General features: G+C 51.7%; 1 protein-coding gene across 5 annotated transcripts in view; it reads right to left on the bottom strand.

Annotated features, from left to right (window-relative positions):
- Positions 1-19439, bottom strand: part of TPCN1 (two pore segment channel 1) — a 57348-nt gene that overhangs the window by 24485 nt on the left and 13424 nt on the right. For 2 of the 5 annotated variants that reach the window (XM_084762103.1, XM_084762104.1), the window contains exons 3-4: positions 1886-2025; positions 313-489 (exon numbers count right to left, since the gene is read on the bottom strand). In XM_084762103.1, coding sequence (XP_084618229.1) covers positions 313-489; positions 1886-2025 — 317 coding nt within the window. Of the gene's footprint in view, positions 1-312; positions 490-1885; positions 2026-8237; positions 8464-11439; positions 11573-19439 lie in introns of those variants that run through there. The other 3 variants (XM_084762102.1, XM_084762105.1, XM_084762101.1) reach the window with 3 other exon arrangements.

Below are 19439 nucleotides of genomic sequence, written 5' to 3'. Positions count from 1 at the left end.
TGTCTCAAAAAGTGAAACAAACCAAAAACAAAAAACAAAAAAGGATATGTGAACAGCAACCTCTATAGCCAGCACTTCCCCATGGGACGGAAGGACAGTGACTCAAGGAAGACCCTTAGTGGGGCCTCACCCACGTTGGCTGTGGCTCTCCCAGGCCTGACTACAGGGTGGCCAGGTGAGACAGGCCTCTAAGTGAGCTCTGCAAGGCCTCAGGCCTGTCCTTGGAGTTGCTAGAAAACAGAAGGGCACCTTCTCTTGGTCCCCTGAAATCACGGGCCAGGCGCAGCGGGCCCCCTTTCCCCGAGCACTCACATAAATGCCAAGCCGGAGTGCAGGGACAGCGGGCGACTCGCACAGTGACAGCAGCAGCAGCAGCAGGGCTGTGAGGAGCTCCATCATGTAGAAGAGGTGGTTGTGTGCGAAGAGGTAGGCCGCCAGCGCTCTGGCATCCTTGGGGTGGGTGAAGAACTTGTCGTTGTTCTGGCCTTCCTACAAAGACAGGAGAGGCTGAGCAGCACGCATGCGCAGAGGTGCCAGGGTTGGAGAGGTACGGGGCGTCGTCGCTGAGGCCAAGCCATGGTTCAGGCCTTAGACAGGTTAGCCTCACTGAATGGCCCCACCTCTGCCTGATGATGGCTCAAGAAACGCCCCTTAAATCTATTAAAACTGACCGTCTCTTAGGCACGTAGATGTGTCTGATCCCTACAGGGGATGAAATTCTTAAGCCTTGAAATAAAGCGTTCACGAACGAGCCAAACTAGCAGTGTGGGCCTAGTCAAGTCCCTTGACCTCCTTGTCAAGGGTGAACAGGGCAAGGCTGGAGCTTCCCCAGAGGTAGGTGAAGAAAGGGGACCTTATGCCAAGAATCTGATGGCTGGCACACCAAACAGTCCCCATAGGACGTTGAGTGACAGTATCACTTGGGAGGAGCCAACGACTAGGCCCAATGAGACCCTTGTAGTGCAACTGTGCTGCCCAGTAGCACCTCTGTTGTGCTGTGTACACATGGTTCCTTGCTTAGGGCTTTCCAGTGTAGAAGGATGCAGCAGCCCGATTTCACCCCAGGCAGACCACAGGACGCAGTTCCGTGTCCTATGATGCACAGAACAGCCCCACACACGATGAACAACAGTGCACTACAAATGCTGCAGTACAGAGGCTGGAGCCTCACTTTATCCACACACCAATGACTCAATGTCCCAGAGGGGGGGAAGAAAGAGCCAGCCAGATTCCCACATCAAGGAATGTGGTGGGAAACCAGTCACGCTGCAGGGCCACCCTTATTGTCCCCATGGCCCTCTCTTCCCCTTCTGAGGCAGCTGAGGGACTCCAGTCACTTCCTTAAATCTGCTACTGCCCTTATCAGCCAACAGAAGGCAAACCACAAACCAGACGGAAGAAGCAAGTGACAGGGTCGTGCGGAGGGGAGGCCGCAGGGCCCGGTGGTCCGTGGCAGGGCAGGGTCCCCCACCATCTCACTGCAGCCTCGGGAGCACAGGAGGTCTGGAAGCTTCTGCTTTAAATTACTAAAAAATTGCAATTCTTGTGCAACTGGTTCCAACCAACCACTAAGGAGGAGGAAGGTATGGCATCCTAATGGGAAGGGGCTCAGCTCTGAACGCCAGGACTCATAACCACCCAGGGATGGTGGTGGTAGGGGTGGGTTTAATCTTCACCAGAAAAGATGGGCTGAGAATCCATATCACAGGATCTCATTGAGCTCCCAAAGAGAGCTCTGGGCTTGTGTACAGACTGCCCACCCCAGGCCTCCTGTTGTCTGGGGTTCAAGTCTCCAGGGCGCCAGAACCTCAATGCTCATGGCTCCAAAGGGTGAGTTGAGAAAGTTAACAAACTCCTGCCTCCGGTACACCCCAGATACACTCACCTGGAGGTAGATCGCCGCTTCTTGATAATTCATCTCCCAGTTGTGTCCAGTGGGACTGGAGGGGGGACTGTCGGCCTGGGCCCCGTCCCCAGAGACCAGGCTGGGAAGCGGGGAGTCATGGATGCTGTGGTTGCCCCCATCTGCGTTACAAGAGAGGAGAGGCCCACTTAGACGCCAGGCTTAAGATAGCAGAACCACTCGGCACGAGAGAGGTCTGGTGGCTGGTCAAAAATGTTTTAAATAAGAAAAAAAAAAAAAAAGAGCCGGGTGTGGTGGTGCACGCCTTTAATCCCAGCTCTCGGGAGGCAGAGGCAGGTGGATTGCTGTGAGTTTGAGGCCAGCTTGGTCTACAAAGGGAGTCCAGGACAGCCAAGGCTAAACAGAGAAACCTTGTCTCGAAAAACAAAACAAAACAAAAAAACCAACCAAGCCCAATGACCTGAGTTCAATCCGTGGGACTCACAGAGTGGAAAGAGTAAAGACTCTAGTGGCGTACACCTTTAATCCCAGCACTTGGGAGTCAGAGGCAGGTGGATCGCTGTGAGTTCGAGGCCAGCCTGGTCTACAAAGTGAGCCCAGGACAATCAAGGCTACACAGAGAAACCCTATCTCGAAAAACCAAAAAAAAAGAAAGAAAAAAACAAAACAAAACAAAAAAAAACCAAAGAGAGTAAAGACTCTTAAATTATCCTCTGACCTCCACACATGAACTGTGGCTTGTATGAACTCTAAGCCCCTCCAACAAATAGACAGATGCAATTCTCTTAAAGAAAAAGAGGCACCAGAGAGCAGAGGGAGAGAGGGTAGGAATGGCAAAACTGGCACATGTCTACAAATCTTTAGAAAAAGAAATGCAGGGAAGAAAAACAAGAAAGAAACAGGCTGTCCGTGAGGGGTAAGGGCAGGCAGAAGGGCGGAGCTCGCTGCATAGACTTTGGGAAGCTCATAGAGATCCTGCTGAGCCAAACATTTAACCAAAGTGGATGTTTCTGCCCCTTCCGGGTGGGGCAGGACCATCTGTTGCTTTCCCCCCCCAACCCCCCACCCCTCTCCCGCCTGTGCCCACCTCTCCCAGAACCCTGTCCTGCTTTGTCCTGGCCAAGTGCCCTCTCCCAGCCTCAGCCACTGTTTGGCTTGGCTTACAGGCAGCTGACCTGGCCCTGGCAGCCGAGGGATCATGGCGGGCACTGCAGCCAGCCAATGAGAGCCAAGTTTGGCGCTAGTCCTGGGTCAGCTGGCAAAGAGGTGCTCTTTCTGTGCTCTGGCTGCACGAGCAGAAAGGTCAACAGGACCCTCTGATATCCAAGGTCTGAGCCCGTGCGCGTGGCTTGTCACAATCCCAGTTCTCTCCTGATCCACGCGGGGAATTTGAGCACAGGGTAGTGAATTCACTTGGTTAACTTACTGAGAAGAAATTAGTCTATGACATCTGGTTCCCTACAACCCACACTGTAAATGAGGTTTCCGTAGGAGGAACCCGATTGTTAGATATCGTCATTTGCACGGCTGGTGGAAGGCAGATGTGGGGTGCATACAACCACACAGGCTATGACAGAAGAGGTCTGGGTCCCAAGATCTCTGACCTAGAAATGCAGGCCAGGGGTCACTGAGTATGGCCATCCACAAGGCTCTCCCCACAAATTTATAAAACCTGGATGGGTCTATTGACAAACATAAAACATATGTTTGCAGTGTGTAGCTTGACAAGTTGTGTTTTAGGTGGTGCCTGGAATGGACCCAGGACCTTGTGGGTGCTCTACCGTTGGGCTATGCCCTCAGCCCAACCCCTTGTTTTTTGTTTTAGATTTATTATGTACACAATGTTGTGTCTGCATGTACACCTGCATGCCAGAAGAGGGCACCATATCTCATTATAGATGGTTGTGAGCCACTACATGGTTTCCTGGGGATTGAACTCTGGACCTTTGGAAGAGCAGCCAAGGCTCTTAACCTCTGAGCCATCTCTCCAGCCCCCAACCCCATGTTTCATGTCTACATACACTTGCGAGAGCAGCAGCTAAATCAAGAAGTTGAACCAATGGGGCCTGAGCTGCGCGTGCCTGGACTCCCAGCTATGTGAGAGGCCAAGGCAGGATGATTGCAAAGTCAAAGCCTGCCTGGGTTACAGAGCTCAAGTCCGGGCCAGGCTTGAAATCTCGGTCTCAGAATAAAACGTAGGACCCACCAGAGAGATGGCTCAGGGGAGCGAGGCTCCCAGGCCTGATGACCTGAGCTCAACCTCGGGGACCCACACGAATGAAGTAAAAAATGGACTCTCACGGTGTCCTCTGATTTCCATGCACAAATAGACAATAAATATTAAAATTAAAAAACAGTAAGCCAAGTGTGATGGCACATTCCTTTAGCCGTAGCACTCAAGAGGTATAGGCAGGAGGGTTTAAGGTTAAGACTAGCCTGGTCTATATAGCAAGTTCCAGACCAGCCAGGCTTATATAGCAAAACCATGTCTAAAAATTTTTTAAAATAAATGAAAGGTAAAAGTGGGTCAGCGACACAGCTCAGCAGGAGCATGCTAGCTTACTGTACACGAGGCCCTGAGTCAATCCCCAGCACTGTAAAAAACTAAAGATGAATGAAGCCAGGAGGTGTTACACACCTCTAATCTTGACACTCAGGAGGCAGAGGTAGGTGGATCTCTAATTTCAAAGCCAGCCTGGGCTACAGAGCGAGTTCCAGGAGAGCCAGGGCTACACAGAGAAACCTTGTCTTGAAAAAAACCAAAAACATATAAATAAATAAACTAGATAAAAGGATGAAGAGCCCTGATGTCCTGTGCCTCCTGTCCCACGCTGTGTGCCTTACGACGTTCTGTAAGAGCACTGCCTGGTCTGCACGCCTGCCTGCCTCCTCCTCCTCCTCTCACTGTAATTATTCTGAGACGCACTGAGTTGTGCAATGTGCCAGTCAGTTCTGTGTTGCTGTGGTCCCTTCCTGTAACTGTGCTCTCAAGTCCCCGGTGTCCATCCCGATATCCACTGACCATGACTCAGGTGCAGCCGCTGAGGGGCCAGGCTTGCTGTGGGAGTGTGCGCTCTCATTCCTTTGGAGTAAATAAATACCTAGAGGTCAGGTGGCAGGTCACAAGATTAACCTCTGGGGAGTACAGACCAGACCAGGCCAGGCACGGCGGCCTGATGCAATCCCAGCACTCTGGCAACTGGGGCAGGAAGATCATAACAAGGGCTACAGTGAGACCCTGCCTCAAAAAGGAAAAAATCCCAGGAAACAAATCCTAATAATGGTGCCTTTCTCTACTCCCACCCGCTGCCCGAGCCCGCCCTTCTCATGGGCCCTCAGCAGCCAGTTGGCTCCGTCTTCAAGCTCTCTGAAAGGTGTGTGCCCAAGCTACATTTTAGGACAGAGCCTCAAACCTGTAGTTCCCAATGCTGAGCTCCTTCACTTACATCTAGTAGCCCCTAACACCCCACTGCACCACAGCACACCCCTGTCCCGAGGTGGGGAGAGAACTCAGGGACCCACGCACACCAGGCGAGTGCTCCACCTCAGAAGCACATCCAGTCCAGTCCAGTTACCCCCCCCCCCCCCGTCTGTTCCCCCTGCCCTCCCCCCCATGGCTTCTCTAGGCAGGTGGCTTGTGCTACTGGAAAACGGGGACAGCAAATGACAGTGTCTAAACACTGGGTTCCTCCTATGGTTCCTCTGTTGATTGCAGCTTTGGAGCAAGTATCGCGCGCGTGTGCGGTGTGTGCACCATGTGCAGGTAAGAAACACAGGGTAAGCACACAACACCACTTCTAGCTCTAGTGTGATGTGTGGCACACTGATGGAGTACCGAAACATAAGAACCCCAAAGGGTTTGTCCTGTTACAAGTGTGACCAGGCAGGCAGGTTCAGCAAATGTGCTCCAGACAGGGTCTCCTGCATAGCCCTGGCTGTCCTGGAACTCTCTCTCTCTGTAAACCAGGCTATTTAGCTGCCTTTTTAAACTTCTCACTGGCTGTTCTGCTCTGCCATGGCTATAGCCATCTCTCCTCTGGACCAACCCAAGCCCTTCCATGGACTTGTCCTTTTACTGTCCTGCCCCATGACCTTTTCTATACCAGAGAAATCTGATTCTCTCTGTGTGTGTTTGTGTGTGTGTGTGTTTGTGTACATGTCTCTCTGTGTGTGTGTTAACTTCCTAGTTCAGCATAACCACCTTAAGAAAACTACAGCAGGGCTGAGGAGACCGCTCAGCTGGTAAGATACGTGCAGCATAAACATGAAGCCCCTCACCCAGAGCCCCAGCTGTATGTGGTGAGGCTTTAACATCAGCACTGAGTGGGGAGGGAATGGGTTGTCAGGTGGGGGCTTGCTGCTTGCCAGTCTAGTTAAACATGAGCTTCAGGTTCAGTGAGAGACCTTACCTCAAATAAGACAGTAGAATATAACCTCTGACGTCCATACATGCATGCATGAACATGTGCACCTTCCATGTATACATGCATGCACACACACACACACACACACACACACACACACAAAGATACACACATACACATATATGCAACCACTAAGATAGTTGGTATTGGTCTTCTGCTTAAAAACTATCAGTGTCTACCTCCCTGAGAAACCCTAAGCATTTACCCTCAACACACTCCAATTAAAAAGTGCTCCCTTCAGAGCTGGAGAGATAGCTCAGAGGTTAAATGCACTGGTTGCTCTTCCAAAGGTCCCGAGTTCAATTCCCAGCAACCACATGGTGGCTCACAGCCATCTATAATGAGATCTGGTGCCCTCTTCTGGCCTGCTGGCTCACATGCATACATGTAAAAAAAAAAGAAAAAAAGTTCCCACTTCACGTCATCTTATCGCATTTACCTCTTCTCTACCACAACCCTGAGCCCTAGTTACTCTGGAACTTTCTGCCTAAGGGACCTTTAAGCGGTCAGCTTTCTCTGAAGACACGGCCTTTGGCTACTCTGCGAACTCCCACAGCCGTCTGTCTCTGACCCCTACATGGCCCAGTGAATGCTCAGGCAAACCTGGCATGTTTGCCTATTCCCTTGGCCAAATGTCAGCTCCACACCAACATGGACCTTTGTCACAGTCACTGTGGTGTCCCCAAAGCACAGAACAGTGTCGGTCCAGTGCATAAAGAATCAACAAATCAGGACTGATGTGAATAGAGGACCTTGCCTGATCCCCCCCCCCCCAAGGCAGAGCCAGGCACAGGACCTGGCAGCGTTTACTCAGAGTGCACCAGGCAGCACCGGGGGGGGGGGGTGTTAAGGGGCATGACAGGGTCCTTCTGTATCCTGAGATATTCTTTTAATGACTGGTGACAGAGGGACAAATCTATACAAGGGTGAAAAAGGACAGAACTTTCCTGAAAGCACAGAATGGAAAAACATGGCTCAACTGTCCGGGCAGGAGTTAAGTTCTCCCCATCCCCCTTTGTCCTGTGCATCCAACCAGGCAGCCCTCCACCGTGGAGAAGGCAACACACGGCTTGGCAAGGCTTGGGACTTGTTAGTGGCTCTCACACAGGGACAGGGCTGAAAGGCTCTGGGTAACCTGGGTCACTGAAGGGCTTTTCAAGGAAGCCACAGGTGACCCCACAAAGCCTCCTTCAGCCATGCAGGTGGCTGGGAAGGATATTTAGGGATTACGGAAAGGTCATAAGTGGTGGGCAGGGAGCCACCAGCCCTCCCAGCCCTTTCATTTGGAGGTTTTGGTAGCTTCAGGTCCAAAAGCTCTTGTGGTCTAAGCTGCAGCTCCCCTGCCTGTGCCTGTTTGGCTGCCCAGCTCCGAGGCTGGAGTCACTCCAGCTCCTAAGGGCCCATTGTCCCTTGTATGAGCTGTGCTCAGGGGCTCGGCAGCGTTCCAGGGAGGAGGACAACTAAGGACCCCACTGAAGGGCAGAAGGGATGTGTCAAAGTTGAGAGGGTGGAACATGCGCCCTGCAAGTTGAGGTGGGGAACTGACCCCATGGACCAGCTCTGAGGAACACACACCCATCAGGAGGTAAGCGGAGGATGCCCTGTGGCGTTTCCATACGTCAGTACAGTACATGATCTAGCCCCTGAGCCCACTGAGGCCCTGCTCGATGTGTCTGCTCCAGAACCCCTGGCTGTGCAGCCACAGCCCCAGTGATCACTGGCACTCACCTACCCTGGTGACAGGACCTGCCCAGCCTCCTCCTCAAGAGCCTCCCATGAGGATAGGTATCAGGTCTACAGAAGAAGAGCCGGCTCACACATATCAACCAGGCTCTCTCCAACCCAGGCTGTTAAAAACCCCACCAGCGCCCCCACCCCCGACCCCCAGACTTTGGTACATTCCGAAAAGCACCTTCCAGGTGACCTGCATGGCCAGGAGCAAAGCATACCACAAGAGTCCCGGTGGAGGGGCCAGGATGACATCGTCAGGGGATGGTCACGGGGCTGGCCTTCCCCAGCTTCCTCCAGGACAACAGCTGGCTTTTGCATTTCCACTTGTCTGGGAGGCAGCTGGAAACTCGAAGGGACGTAGAGATGGGGCCTGTGCAGGCAGTGGAAACACAGTTTCCCTGGCTCTGGCACACACAGCTCGGAACATGCCAGAGGAGGTGGCTCAGGGGCACTCAGCCACCAGGAAGTCAGCATTCTGAGCCTGGGAGAAAGTTCCCTAGAAGTAAACAGTGTGTTCTGCACTGCTGCTGCCCTGGGCAGGGCTCTCTTTTTAAGAATCAAGCTGAGCAGACAGACAAAGATCTTAACCACTAAAGATCTGTGTGGTCCCTGCCCCGGAACTCCCTCCTTAGGCCCTGGCCACCAGCCCAGGGACATGGACACAAAGTAACCGGAGGACAGAGAGAAGGAATGGAAAGGACTAAGGCACAAAACCACCACCCAGATTCTGGCAGAACACGGACCGCCTTCCAACGCTGAGACTCCAACAGCCCAGGATGACCCATGTGCACAGATGGCCGTGCTGCCTCTACACTGATGTAACGGCCCAGACGCTCCCCGCAAACAGCTGGCTGCTTTGCACGCAGCCTCTGAAATGGCCCTGCGGGGAATCTGAGGATTCCGCTTGCTGGAGCACAGCGAGCAGCAGCATCCTGGTGCTGTGGATAAATAGAAATGGCTTCCATATGCCAGCCATAAAGCTGGGGAAGAGAGGCGAGGGAAAGAGGGAGGAGGAGGAGGAAGAGGAGGAGGAGGAGAGGGAACAGGGTGGGCAGGAGAGGAGCTGCGCTGCCTGCATGCACACAGACACAGCAGGCCGGTAGGTCAGCCACTGTTGGCCTTGAGGGCTGGAGAGCTTTGGGTAAAAAAGCCTGGGAGCCGCCTCGGTGGGAGCTCTGATCCAGAAGGTGGCGATGAGTGGTTTGGCCCTGATGCAAGAGAGCAGTACTGGAAGTCCACCACGCTCTGCCTTTCTGAATGGCCCTCCGCCTCACACACTCTTAAAACACACACCCGGCACGGCACTTGTGTCCCTCTGCGACCCAAGATTACCCCTGCCATGTCATAATCCTCCTCCACGGAGCCTCAGTTTCCCAGCCCATATACTGGGACCCATGCCAGCTGTGCTCTGGGCACAGCAGAAATAAATGCAAATACCCAGAAAGCACTTGGAGCCCTCTGGAAACTGGAGCCCACCAGAATGACAGTGAGCAGCCGCGCAACTGCTTGCCAGTTGTCACTGAGAGTCCCACTCCACAGGCAAAACTTGAGGAGGAAGGGAAATAAAGGAGATTGCTGCTAGGGACATTCACAGGGGCTGTGGTGGTACTGTGCTGCTCCCAAGCGGCATGGCGCTCTGAAGACTCCCAGATGGAAACCGGGCAGACTGCGGGGCAGGCAGGAGGCACGCTGCCTTCTTCCAAACCTTGGCTTTCTGGTTTACTGGCTGTGAGATGGCGTACAGTGTGGACCCTGGAGTCAGCTCGTCTAGTGAAGGCACACAGGCTGGCCTCTAGGAAGGCCAAGCTGGCCCAGGGCCCTCCCGAGTTTAATGGCTGGCACCAATCCAACGCCTCCTGCCAAAGGCTTACTTGGGTCCAAGGAGGAACAGAAGGCCCTGAAGGATCGCTCACCGGTCAAGCGCTGTTTTAGAAGAAATTCTGGCTCGGAATAAAGCCGCGTGCCACCTCTAACTCTGTCTTCAAGCACCTGACCGGGACTTGAGTGACCAAATCCAAAGGGATTCATCCGTGCAGTCTGCCCTGCCGGGACTTGGCAGGCAAAGGGCCAGAAGGTTGAAAGCAATAAACAGAGGAAGGGAGGGAGCAAGACAAAAACAGCTGGCCCCAGGGAGCCTGGAAGGAGGGGCAGGAGCTGTGGGGGGGGGGATGCAGGGGGAGGGGGAGGCTGGGAAAGGAGACCAACTGGTGTCACTGAAGGTGGTACTGCCTGCCCACCTCCCAAGACCACACAAGAGGAGGCACTAGCCATATCTATAACCCTAGCACTTGGAAGACAAATAAGCAGCACATTCTAGAATGGGGGAGGAGGGTGTAGAGAATGGGGAGCCCAGGCAGGAAGCATAAACAGGCAGCTAAGCAAGGTGTATTTGGAAAGCCACAGAGAGTTCCAAAATCCAGAAGCTTAAAGAGTCACGGAGAAGGCAGGGGACTGACAACAGTGAAGGTAGCCAGCCACTCACACTGGAGTCCCTCAGGGACCATGCCTCTGCTGTTTTCCCGCCATCCACAGAATGGGGGCACCATTGTGTAGAAAAGAGACTTTCCCAAGGTCAGAGAGAGAGTCAGAGTTCCCACCGTCCTCTGCTAGTTCTGACAGGCCAAGGTTGTGGGATGGGAGGCTGGCGCACAGGCCCGGTGACAGATGTTCACTTGAGCTGCTGGCTTCTAAAGATCCGGCATCTCAGCAGTGAGCCACCTGAGGACACGCACGGCCACATGGCCCGTCTTGTTCAAGCTCATCAATGTACGCTCACTCTACTTGAGTTAACCACAAGATCCATGCCTGCCACGGTACGCCTGCACCAGAGACCAGCCGCAGTCAATGATTCCGACCCCTGGACGCGGAGCGGCCTGATCCCTGCTGTCCCCATGGTTTGCTGACCCATACATGACACCACCTTCTCCAGGCCATGGATTTCAAGGCTCACCTTGGACCTGTAACACCGGCTCTTCAGTCACGGGGTGTGCCCACCACCACCACCATTCTTACTTCTAGTCCTGACTAGGCACTTGCCTGGTGCCCACCCAGCAGCTACTGGAGTCATTCGCCAGGAGGGCTGCCTGGACCCAGCTGTGAACGCTGCACCCACAGCATCTGGGGGTGGGGCTGCTGCAAACCACTCTATTCAGAAAAGTGGCGCCAAGGGCAAAGTGGCCTCCTGGCACAGACACTTGAGAAAGTGGCATTAAGAGAAAGTCTATGTGTCGAAAGACCTGGATGTCCGCGCACAAAGGGCACTCCATGTCTCCAGGCAGCTGCGACCCTGGGTTGTCAGTTGGCCAGGCCTGACTGAGTACTCTCTTTCCTTTTGCCTCAAACTTTCCCGTTCTGTCTAGTAGGACAACAGCCTGAAAGAAACATTATAAAGAGACCCAGCTGGGCAGTAGGGGTGCACACCTTTAATCCCAGCATTCGGCAGGTGGATCTCCAAGTTCGAGGCCAGCCTGGTCGACAGAGTGAGTTCAGGATAGCCAGGGCTACACAGAGAACCCCTGTCTCGAAACAAAGCAAAAACAAAAGACAAGCAACCACCCACTTGGGAAGCGTGGAAGAGAGCTCCTGACTGTCCCGGGCCTGAGGGTGGAGTGAGGAACATCCAGGAAGTTAACTACCTTCAGATGCTCCGTCGGGATAGGAGGAGTCAGAATTCAGAATGAGGAAGAGCTGTGCTCGGAGGAGACTCCTCTATGACTCAGGGCTCAAAAGGGCAACATCTGCAGCATGGCTACTTTGTTGCTGGCAGAACCCTGACACATTGCTCCTGACTTCCGCCTACCCCTTGTGACTGGCAAACACAGTGAATCTCCTGGTTAGACTTTACACAGCCTCTCACTCAGCTGTTCCTAACATGGGCTCACCAACGAGAAATTGAGGCTCAGCACAAAAAAAAAAAAAATGCTTACAACTTTGTTCCAAGTTGTTTAGCTGGCAGGACAACGCCTTCCCTTTGCTGAAGAAGCCTGGGCAGTGAAGAAACATCAAAAACTACCTGTGGCCGCTGCCACCACTGCCACCACCCTGTCCCTCCATCACAGATTACTAAGGCCTAAGAATTCTTCCCCCAAGCCATCCTCAGCTCCAGGCACTGTGGCCCCTCCACAGTCTGGGACAATGCCCAGTCTCCAAATAGAAATAGGGAGAAAAAAAAAAACTACTGTGTAACAGACTGAAATGGCCGACTGGCCTAGAGGCCAAGTGGCTTCCATACTAATAAAATCGAGCCTTGGTGAGGTTCCAGATCCGCTTCAGGGTCTGCATGCCGACCGTGATCGCAAATGACGCGGCAGGCCAGCCAAGTGTGAACAGCCGAGCTCGTGAGAAGAGGGGACCCTCGAGAGCCACAGAGAGAAGCCATAATGCTTGCTGTCGGCCACCCACAAGTGCGAGCCGATGCAGCCGGTGGCCTGGAGCGGCTCCAGGCTGTTAGCCAGGGCTGAGCTCAGTAGTCACCAAGCTGACTTTCCATAAGAGCTAAGTGAATAGAAAAAAATAATAATAATAGAATGAAGGAGCATTCCACTAAAGACAGATCTTTAAGAGACTGGCAGGCAGTCTCCAAATGGCAGGGCCGGGGAGCATGGATGTGAGGGAAGATGGGGTGACTAAAGCAGCACAGGCTGACACTGTAACTGCAGGATACACTGAGACCTCCATGTTCAAAACGCAGGCTACTCTAAGGAAGCAGGCTTCCCCCGGGCTATTCTGGGGTGGTCACATGGACGTGAATCTCTTCCTTACCCCAGAGGGCTCCAGGGGCTGGTGAAGCTATGACTCCATGTCAGATACTAAGCGCACAGGGAACCCGTACAAGACCTGGTCTTGCCTTTGTAAAGCCTGCAGTGCCAGAAAGAGGCAGAGCTGTGAGACCAACAGCTCAGACACAGCGGCTACCTACCCCACCCCAACCCCAGACCAGCCATCTCCAACTGGTTGTCACCAACTGGAATATATTTACAAACCTAGCCTGAGCCGGGTGAATGAGGAGGTGGTAATCATATTTTGATTGTCTGCCAGTTTGTCAAAATTCCATCTTCTCACAACCGTTAGGAACCTGTCAGTCTGCAGAGTGAACGCAGATTAGATAACAGCAAATAAGGCTCTCTGGGAGCTGGGCTGTGAGTGGCTATGTGTGATGGGGGCAGGGTGCAGCATGGGCTGTGATCTAGGATCAGCTCCCCAGCTGGCTCGGAAGAAAAGGAGCCAGAATGCTGGGGACAGAGGCCCCAAATAGAGACAGTGACGGTCACTTACAGGGAGCTGGTGTAGAGTTCCATATCTGTCAACCTAGTAAACAGACACCAAGACAGGACAACTGGAGAGAGTTCTAGGCCAGCCTGGGCTATGTTGTGAGACCCTGCCAAAAACAAAACAAAAAAACAAGAAATCCAAAACCGAACCAAGTGCGTACCGAGAATGGTAGCCCACGCCTTTAGTCCAAACACAGCAGAGGCAGGTAGATTTCTCAGAGTTTGAGGCCAGCCCTGCTTACAGATCCCAGGCCGGTCAGGGGCTACATAGAGACAGAAACAAACAACAAAATATAGGGCTGCTAGGAGGACTCACTGGGTAAAGGTACCTGAAGGCATGCCTGAGAACCCGAGTTCAGTCTCTGAACTCACAGGACAAAATGATTCTTTGTCCTCTGGTCCCCACACATGAGCCCTAGCACAGACACAGACACAGACACAGACACACACACACACACACACGCACACGCACACGCACACGCTCACACATACAGACAGTGACATAGTGCATAGCCACACACACTCCATATGCACATTCGGCAGCAGGATGGGGGCAGCAGGATAGTGGGGGGCAGCAGGATGGAGGGCAGCAGGACGGGAGGGGTAGCAGAATGGGGTGCAGCAGGATGGGGGGCAGCAAGATGGGGGCCAGCAGGATGGGGGGCAGCAGGATAGTGGGGGGCAGCAGAAAGAGCAGCCGCCACCACAGGCCTTCTCAGAGCTTCCCCATTTATACCTTCTCATGAGTTCCCAGAATTAAACTACCTGCACCTGGCACAAATCACGCCCTTGCCAGAGCACGAGACGTATTATAGCTTGCTGCTATGGACAATCCCTATATCCCACACCTGGTATTAAAACAAAAACATAGTCACATAACAGTTTTTTAAAGAATCTTCCTGACCAGGATCCATTTTTTGTTTTGTTTTGTTTTGTTTTTCTAGACAAGATCTCTCCGTGTAGCCTTGGCTGTCCTGGACTTGCTCTGTAGACCAGGCTGGCCTCGAACTCACAGTGATCTGCCTGCCTCTGCCTACCAAGAACTGGGATTCAAGGCATGCGCCACCACGTCCCGCTTTTGAATTTACTATTTTTAAAAGTAATCTTATATTATTTTCATAATTTTAGTCCTAGAGGCAGCAGATAAGAGACGTGTTGTCAGATAGTCATAAACACAGAAGTGCCTCTTAAGTTACACAAACACAAAAACAAAAACAAAAAACCCTTAACCTGCTGGGTATGGAGCACACACTTGTACTCCCAGGACTCAGGAGGTGGAGGCAGAGGATCAGAAGTTCAAGTTCATTCTTGGCTACACAAGGGGTTTGGGGCTAGCCTCAGCTACTTGACACCCTGTCTCAAAAAAAAAAAAAACACTATTTACTGCTAGTTGAGGTCTAACACAGCTCTGACTGTGTGGCCTATCCCTGTGAAAGAACACAAACACACTTAGCAGTAGTTAAAACAACTCCCCTGTCTAGCCCAGGTGTCTGAGTGGTCTGTCTGTCCAGAGACCCAGCAGTTTAGATACTGGTACTCAGGTGAGCACATGGCTGGGAACACAGTGGACTGTCAACAATATTCAGCTCCTTGATGCCAGCCAGCCTGAAGCTGAGCAGCCCCCCTGAATGGGCTTCTCTAACCAGAATTTAGGTATCTTCTCCTCCCATCTTTTCAACAACCTGCTAACATCAATTTCTCTTCTCTTTCTCTTTTGCTTGTTCTGAGACAAGGTCTCAACTCTGTAGCCAGACTGGCCCTAAACTCCATTAATAGAAAGTTCTAGTACTTGATCAGAGACTTGGCCTAAAACACGCCTATTAGGACCCTGGAGTCATCACCAGTTCCTCCTCTGTCACCTGGCCAAGGTGGTCCCCGGCCTTTGCTGAAGGGAAAGACCCTTTGGCTTGGGGGCCTACCTGGGTAGAGGCCTTCTTCCCACATATAGTGAGAATTTTGGAATTTTGGTTTCTTTAAAAAACAAAACAAAACACAGAAATAAGCCAGTCATGGTGGTGCACGCCTTTAGTGCCAGCACTCGGAAGGTAGGGGCAGATAGATCCCTGAGTTCGAGGACAGCCTGGTCTATCTACAGAGAGAGTTCCAGGGCAGCCAGTACTATACAGAGAACTCTGTCTCAAAACAAACAAACAAACAAACAAACAACCACAGAAACAGAGTGAGAATGTGCTTGTATTTTCATCCCAAGTGTAGGGATGTGGGGCTGCTTTAGACTGCCCGCAGCAGCTGCAGATAGTTTCTGTGATGGTGTGATAATTGGAATTCTGGGAACTTTGCAGAAGGTATACTGTGCTAGCACACCATAGGTGGAGTGGGTGGGTGTTGGTCATTCAGGAGTTAGTTGTTTTGTTAGCAGTCATGTTCAAAGAAGAAAGTAGAAAGAAATTAAGACTGTCTGTCTGTCTGTCTGTCTGTCTCCTCTTTCCCTTTTTCTGTCCTATCTGGTGGTAGGGAGTAAAACTGGGGCGATGGTGAGGGGGGTGAACGGGGGAGGGGAGGCAGGGGATAAAGGATGGGGAAATAAAAACCTCACAAAGTAGTAAAAACAAACCACACCACATCTCTCAGGCCTGACTGCAGAATGGGAGCAAGCCCCACACACATCCTGAGTGGGAAAGACTGCAATATCAACATGTGCATGGCACACACACACACACACACACACACACACACACACACAGTGCCACCAGCAAGGCAATGACAGTGGCTGAAGAGACTATCATTTAAGTGACATGAAGGTCACTCCATTTGTAGCTCTTTTACTTGCTGTCCAGCCAAGAAGCAAGAGTGACACCTGCAGAAAGAGAAGGAGAGCCTGAAAGCACCCTAACCCATTGGAGACTGAAAGCCACCCCAAGTTTCTCTAGGGAGTCCCCTGATTATAACAGACTCTTCCACAGAGAAACCAGGCCCTGTATCATATAACAAGTACCTCAAAGCGAAGCCATCCCAGACAGCAACACAGCACTGCCACTTCCATGGCTAGCACAGGGCTGGCGAGGCTGCTGAGTCACAACCTAGCACTGTATAAATCTGAAGTGCTGGGGATCTGAGCTGCACTCCTGGCACCCACCCATGCGGCGTGGGCGGCTCTGAGAGAGGATTTCTGCTTTGTGAGGAACAAAGTGACAGAGCTCACCCCCCTGAGGAGCAGGACACCCCCCCATCCCTAATCAGAGTGGAGGCTTGGGGGACTGGACAGAAAGCAGGGGACACAGCAGGTGCTTGAGACAGTGGCTTGGACTTGGAAGCCAGATGGGACGAGGAACAGCACAGCAGGAGGGTGGCGGGTGGCGTGGTCAGCTCTCACTTCCTGCCCCCTGCGTCCAGGATGAGACTAATCTAAGCACGTCCCTGGCCTGGGCAGGGTAGCCTGGGGCGATCCTATCCAGATATTTCCTAGCACCTCTGAAACAGGAGGGTGCTAGGCTTTCAGGCTCTGCAGGTGAGCAAGGCATTAACGCATGCAGCCCCGAGGAGGCTCAGGGAATGCTGGGTAGCCAGCGCCAGAGAGTGGACAGCCAAACCTGGCTCTGCCCCCACCACATGGTCAGAGTCTCCAAGACCAACACCCCTGTGGTTACTAGCTTCAGGACAGCCATCTGTGATATCACCAAATGACAGTCCCACCCAATACCCTTCACAGCTCAGGCGAAGGCAGGATGGCCTCTCTGTGAGCTGACATTCCTTGCTCCGTAATGGTGACCGTCTACCCAAGCCTCCACCTGACTACTCCAGACCCTGCCATCACTAGGAAGGCTGTCGTATCAACTTTAAGATCGCTTTGGTGTGACTGGGTCCTTAGGAATGAGGGGTCTTCAGCTTAGAGACATGCCAGCGCCTGCCCGAGGACCACAATACATGCTGTGCTGGATTCACCCTCAGCAGCCCAGAGCCCAGGCTTACAGCACACCCTATGCCCTCCCACCTAACTGTGCTCTTCTCCATCCTGTTCCAAAGGCTACACCACACTTCCTCTGTTTATTCTGTTCCCCTGCCAGGGAGGCCTGGCCCTTCATCCCAGCCTTGACTCCCGCCTTCCCCAGATCCCATTTTTAAAACTGTGGTGATGACCTAACTGAAATATAGTGGTTGATTATGAAAAACAAAAAAGACTTTAAATTTTTTTCCTATTGTTATTCTTCAGTACTTGAAGGTTCAATCTTATTTTTTTTTCAACAATTTACTTATTTTTATGTCTATCGTTGTTTTGCCTGCATGTATGTCTGTGTGAGGGTGCCAGATCCCCTGGAACTTGAGTTACAGGCAGTTCTGAGCTGCCAGGCAGGTGCTGGGAATTAAACCCAGGTCCTCTGGAAGAGCAGCCAGTGCTCTTAACCACTAGGACGTCTCGCCAGCCCTTGAATGTTCAATTTTAAACATTGACATTTGAGTAGCTAACTTGAGTTTCTTAAATTAAAAAAAAAAATCACTAAATCAATTCTGGCTTAGTATTAAGACAGAATTTCCAACAGTTTGGGAGGACCCTAAGCTCACTCCTGCCACTGCGCTCTATGGATATATGCAAAGCAGAATTCTCGGTATTGATCATATTGATCAGCTCCAGGAAATGCTGGAGTCCCGGCATCAATGCCAAGCATTCAGCTAAGCAACATCAAGTTCAGCCCAGATTTGATCCTGAATGTAGAAACAAACAGACAGCACATGGGTCTCGTTTGGGATGCAAATTGTCTTCATCTTTAGTAAATGGGAAAGTTATATATAGCAAAGAATTGCTTTCAAATAAATTTCCTGGGCCACCAAGATGCCCCAGCGGGTGAAGTGCCTGCCATCGAGCCCGACAGCCTGAGTTTGTTGCATAAGGTGCACATGTTGTAAAGAGAGAACTGACTCTCATAAGCTGTCTCTGATCTCCAAACGCATGTGTGCCTGCGTACATGCACATACATATGTACAAACACACACAGAAAATAAATGTTTAGGGCAGGAGAGATGGCTCAGTGGTTAAGAGCATGGACTACATGGACTGTTCTAGCAGAGGCCCCAGGGTTCAACTCCCAGCACCCACATCAGGCAGCTTGCAACAGCTTGTACACTCCAGCTCCAGGGGATGCCCCGAACCTCAGGCGCACGCACATATACAGACATACACACATGTACATATAAATAAGTAATAATGAAATATTTTGTTAAAAAAGAAAACAAATGTTTAAAAAAATGTGTAAAGAGGCTGGGCGTGGTGGCGCACACCTTTAATCCTAGCACTCAGGAGGCAGAGGCAGGCAGATCGATGTGAGTTCAAGGCCAGCCTGGTCTACAGAGAGAGTCCAGAACAGACAAGGCTACAAGGCTACACAGAGAAAACCTGTCTTGAAAAAACAAAAAACAAAACAAAATGTGTAAAGAAGAGATTATTAAAAAAAAAAAAAGGCAAAAAACCAAAACAAACGAAAAAACAAAAGAGTTTAAGAAGCCCTGCCTGGGGGCTAGAGAGATGGCTCAGAGGTTAAGAGCACTGGCTGCTCTTCCAAAGGTCCTGAGTTCAATTCCCAGCCACCACATGGTGGCTCACAGCCATCTGTAATAGGATCTAATACCCTCTTCTGTTTGATACCTCCTTCTGTTTGATACCCTCTTCTGTCATGAAGACATACATGTGAATAGAGCACTAAATACAAATAAGTAAGTAAATAAATATTAAGAAAAGAAGAAGAAGAAGAAGAAAAAGAAGAAGAAGAAGAAGAAGAAGAAGAAGAAGAAGAAGAAGAAGAAGAAGAAGAAGAAGCAGCAGCAGCCCTGCCCTAGCTTATCCACATGCCTAAATGGATCTGTCCCCTTCTAGCTGGGTGATGTCCCCTGGTGCTCTAGGGCTATGAGCACCGTGAACCAGGCACCAATAGAATGTGGGAAGCTGAGGTTAAGGAAGGCAAGACTTGGGCTAGAACAAACAAGCACAATGCCTGCTTGTCTACCCTAGTGCCCCCTAAAGCAGAGAGCAAACGGGCAACATTGTGTTCTGGGTCACAGTCACACTGTCATTTCCTCCTTGCTCCTGGCTCCCCCAACTCCCTGCCCCCTTTTTGATGGGTCGGTCACACTTCCAGTTCCCACCTGGTCCTGTCACTCATCTCCAGTGCCTTTCTGGAGGCAGACTGGGTGAATCGTCAG

The sequence above is a fragment of the Acomys minous genome (assembly GCF_964271855.1).
Source record: "Acomys minous genome assembly, chromosome: 16".
NCBI lineage: Eukaryota > Metazoa > Chordata > Mammalia > Rodentia > Muridae > Acomys > Acomys minous.
Note: the sequence above shows the minus strand (reverse complement) of the source record. Positions and strands in the feature narration are given on the sequence as shown.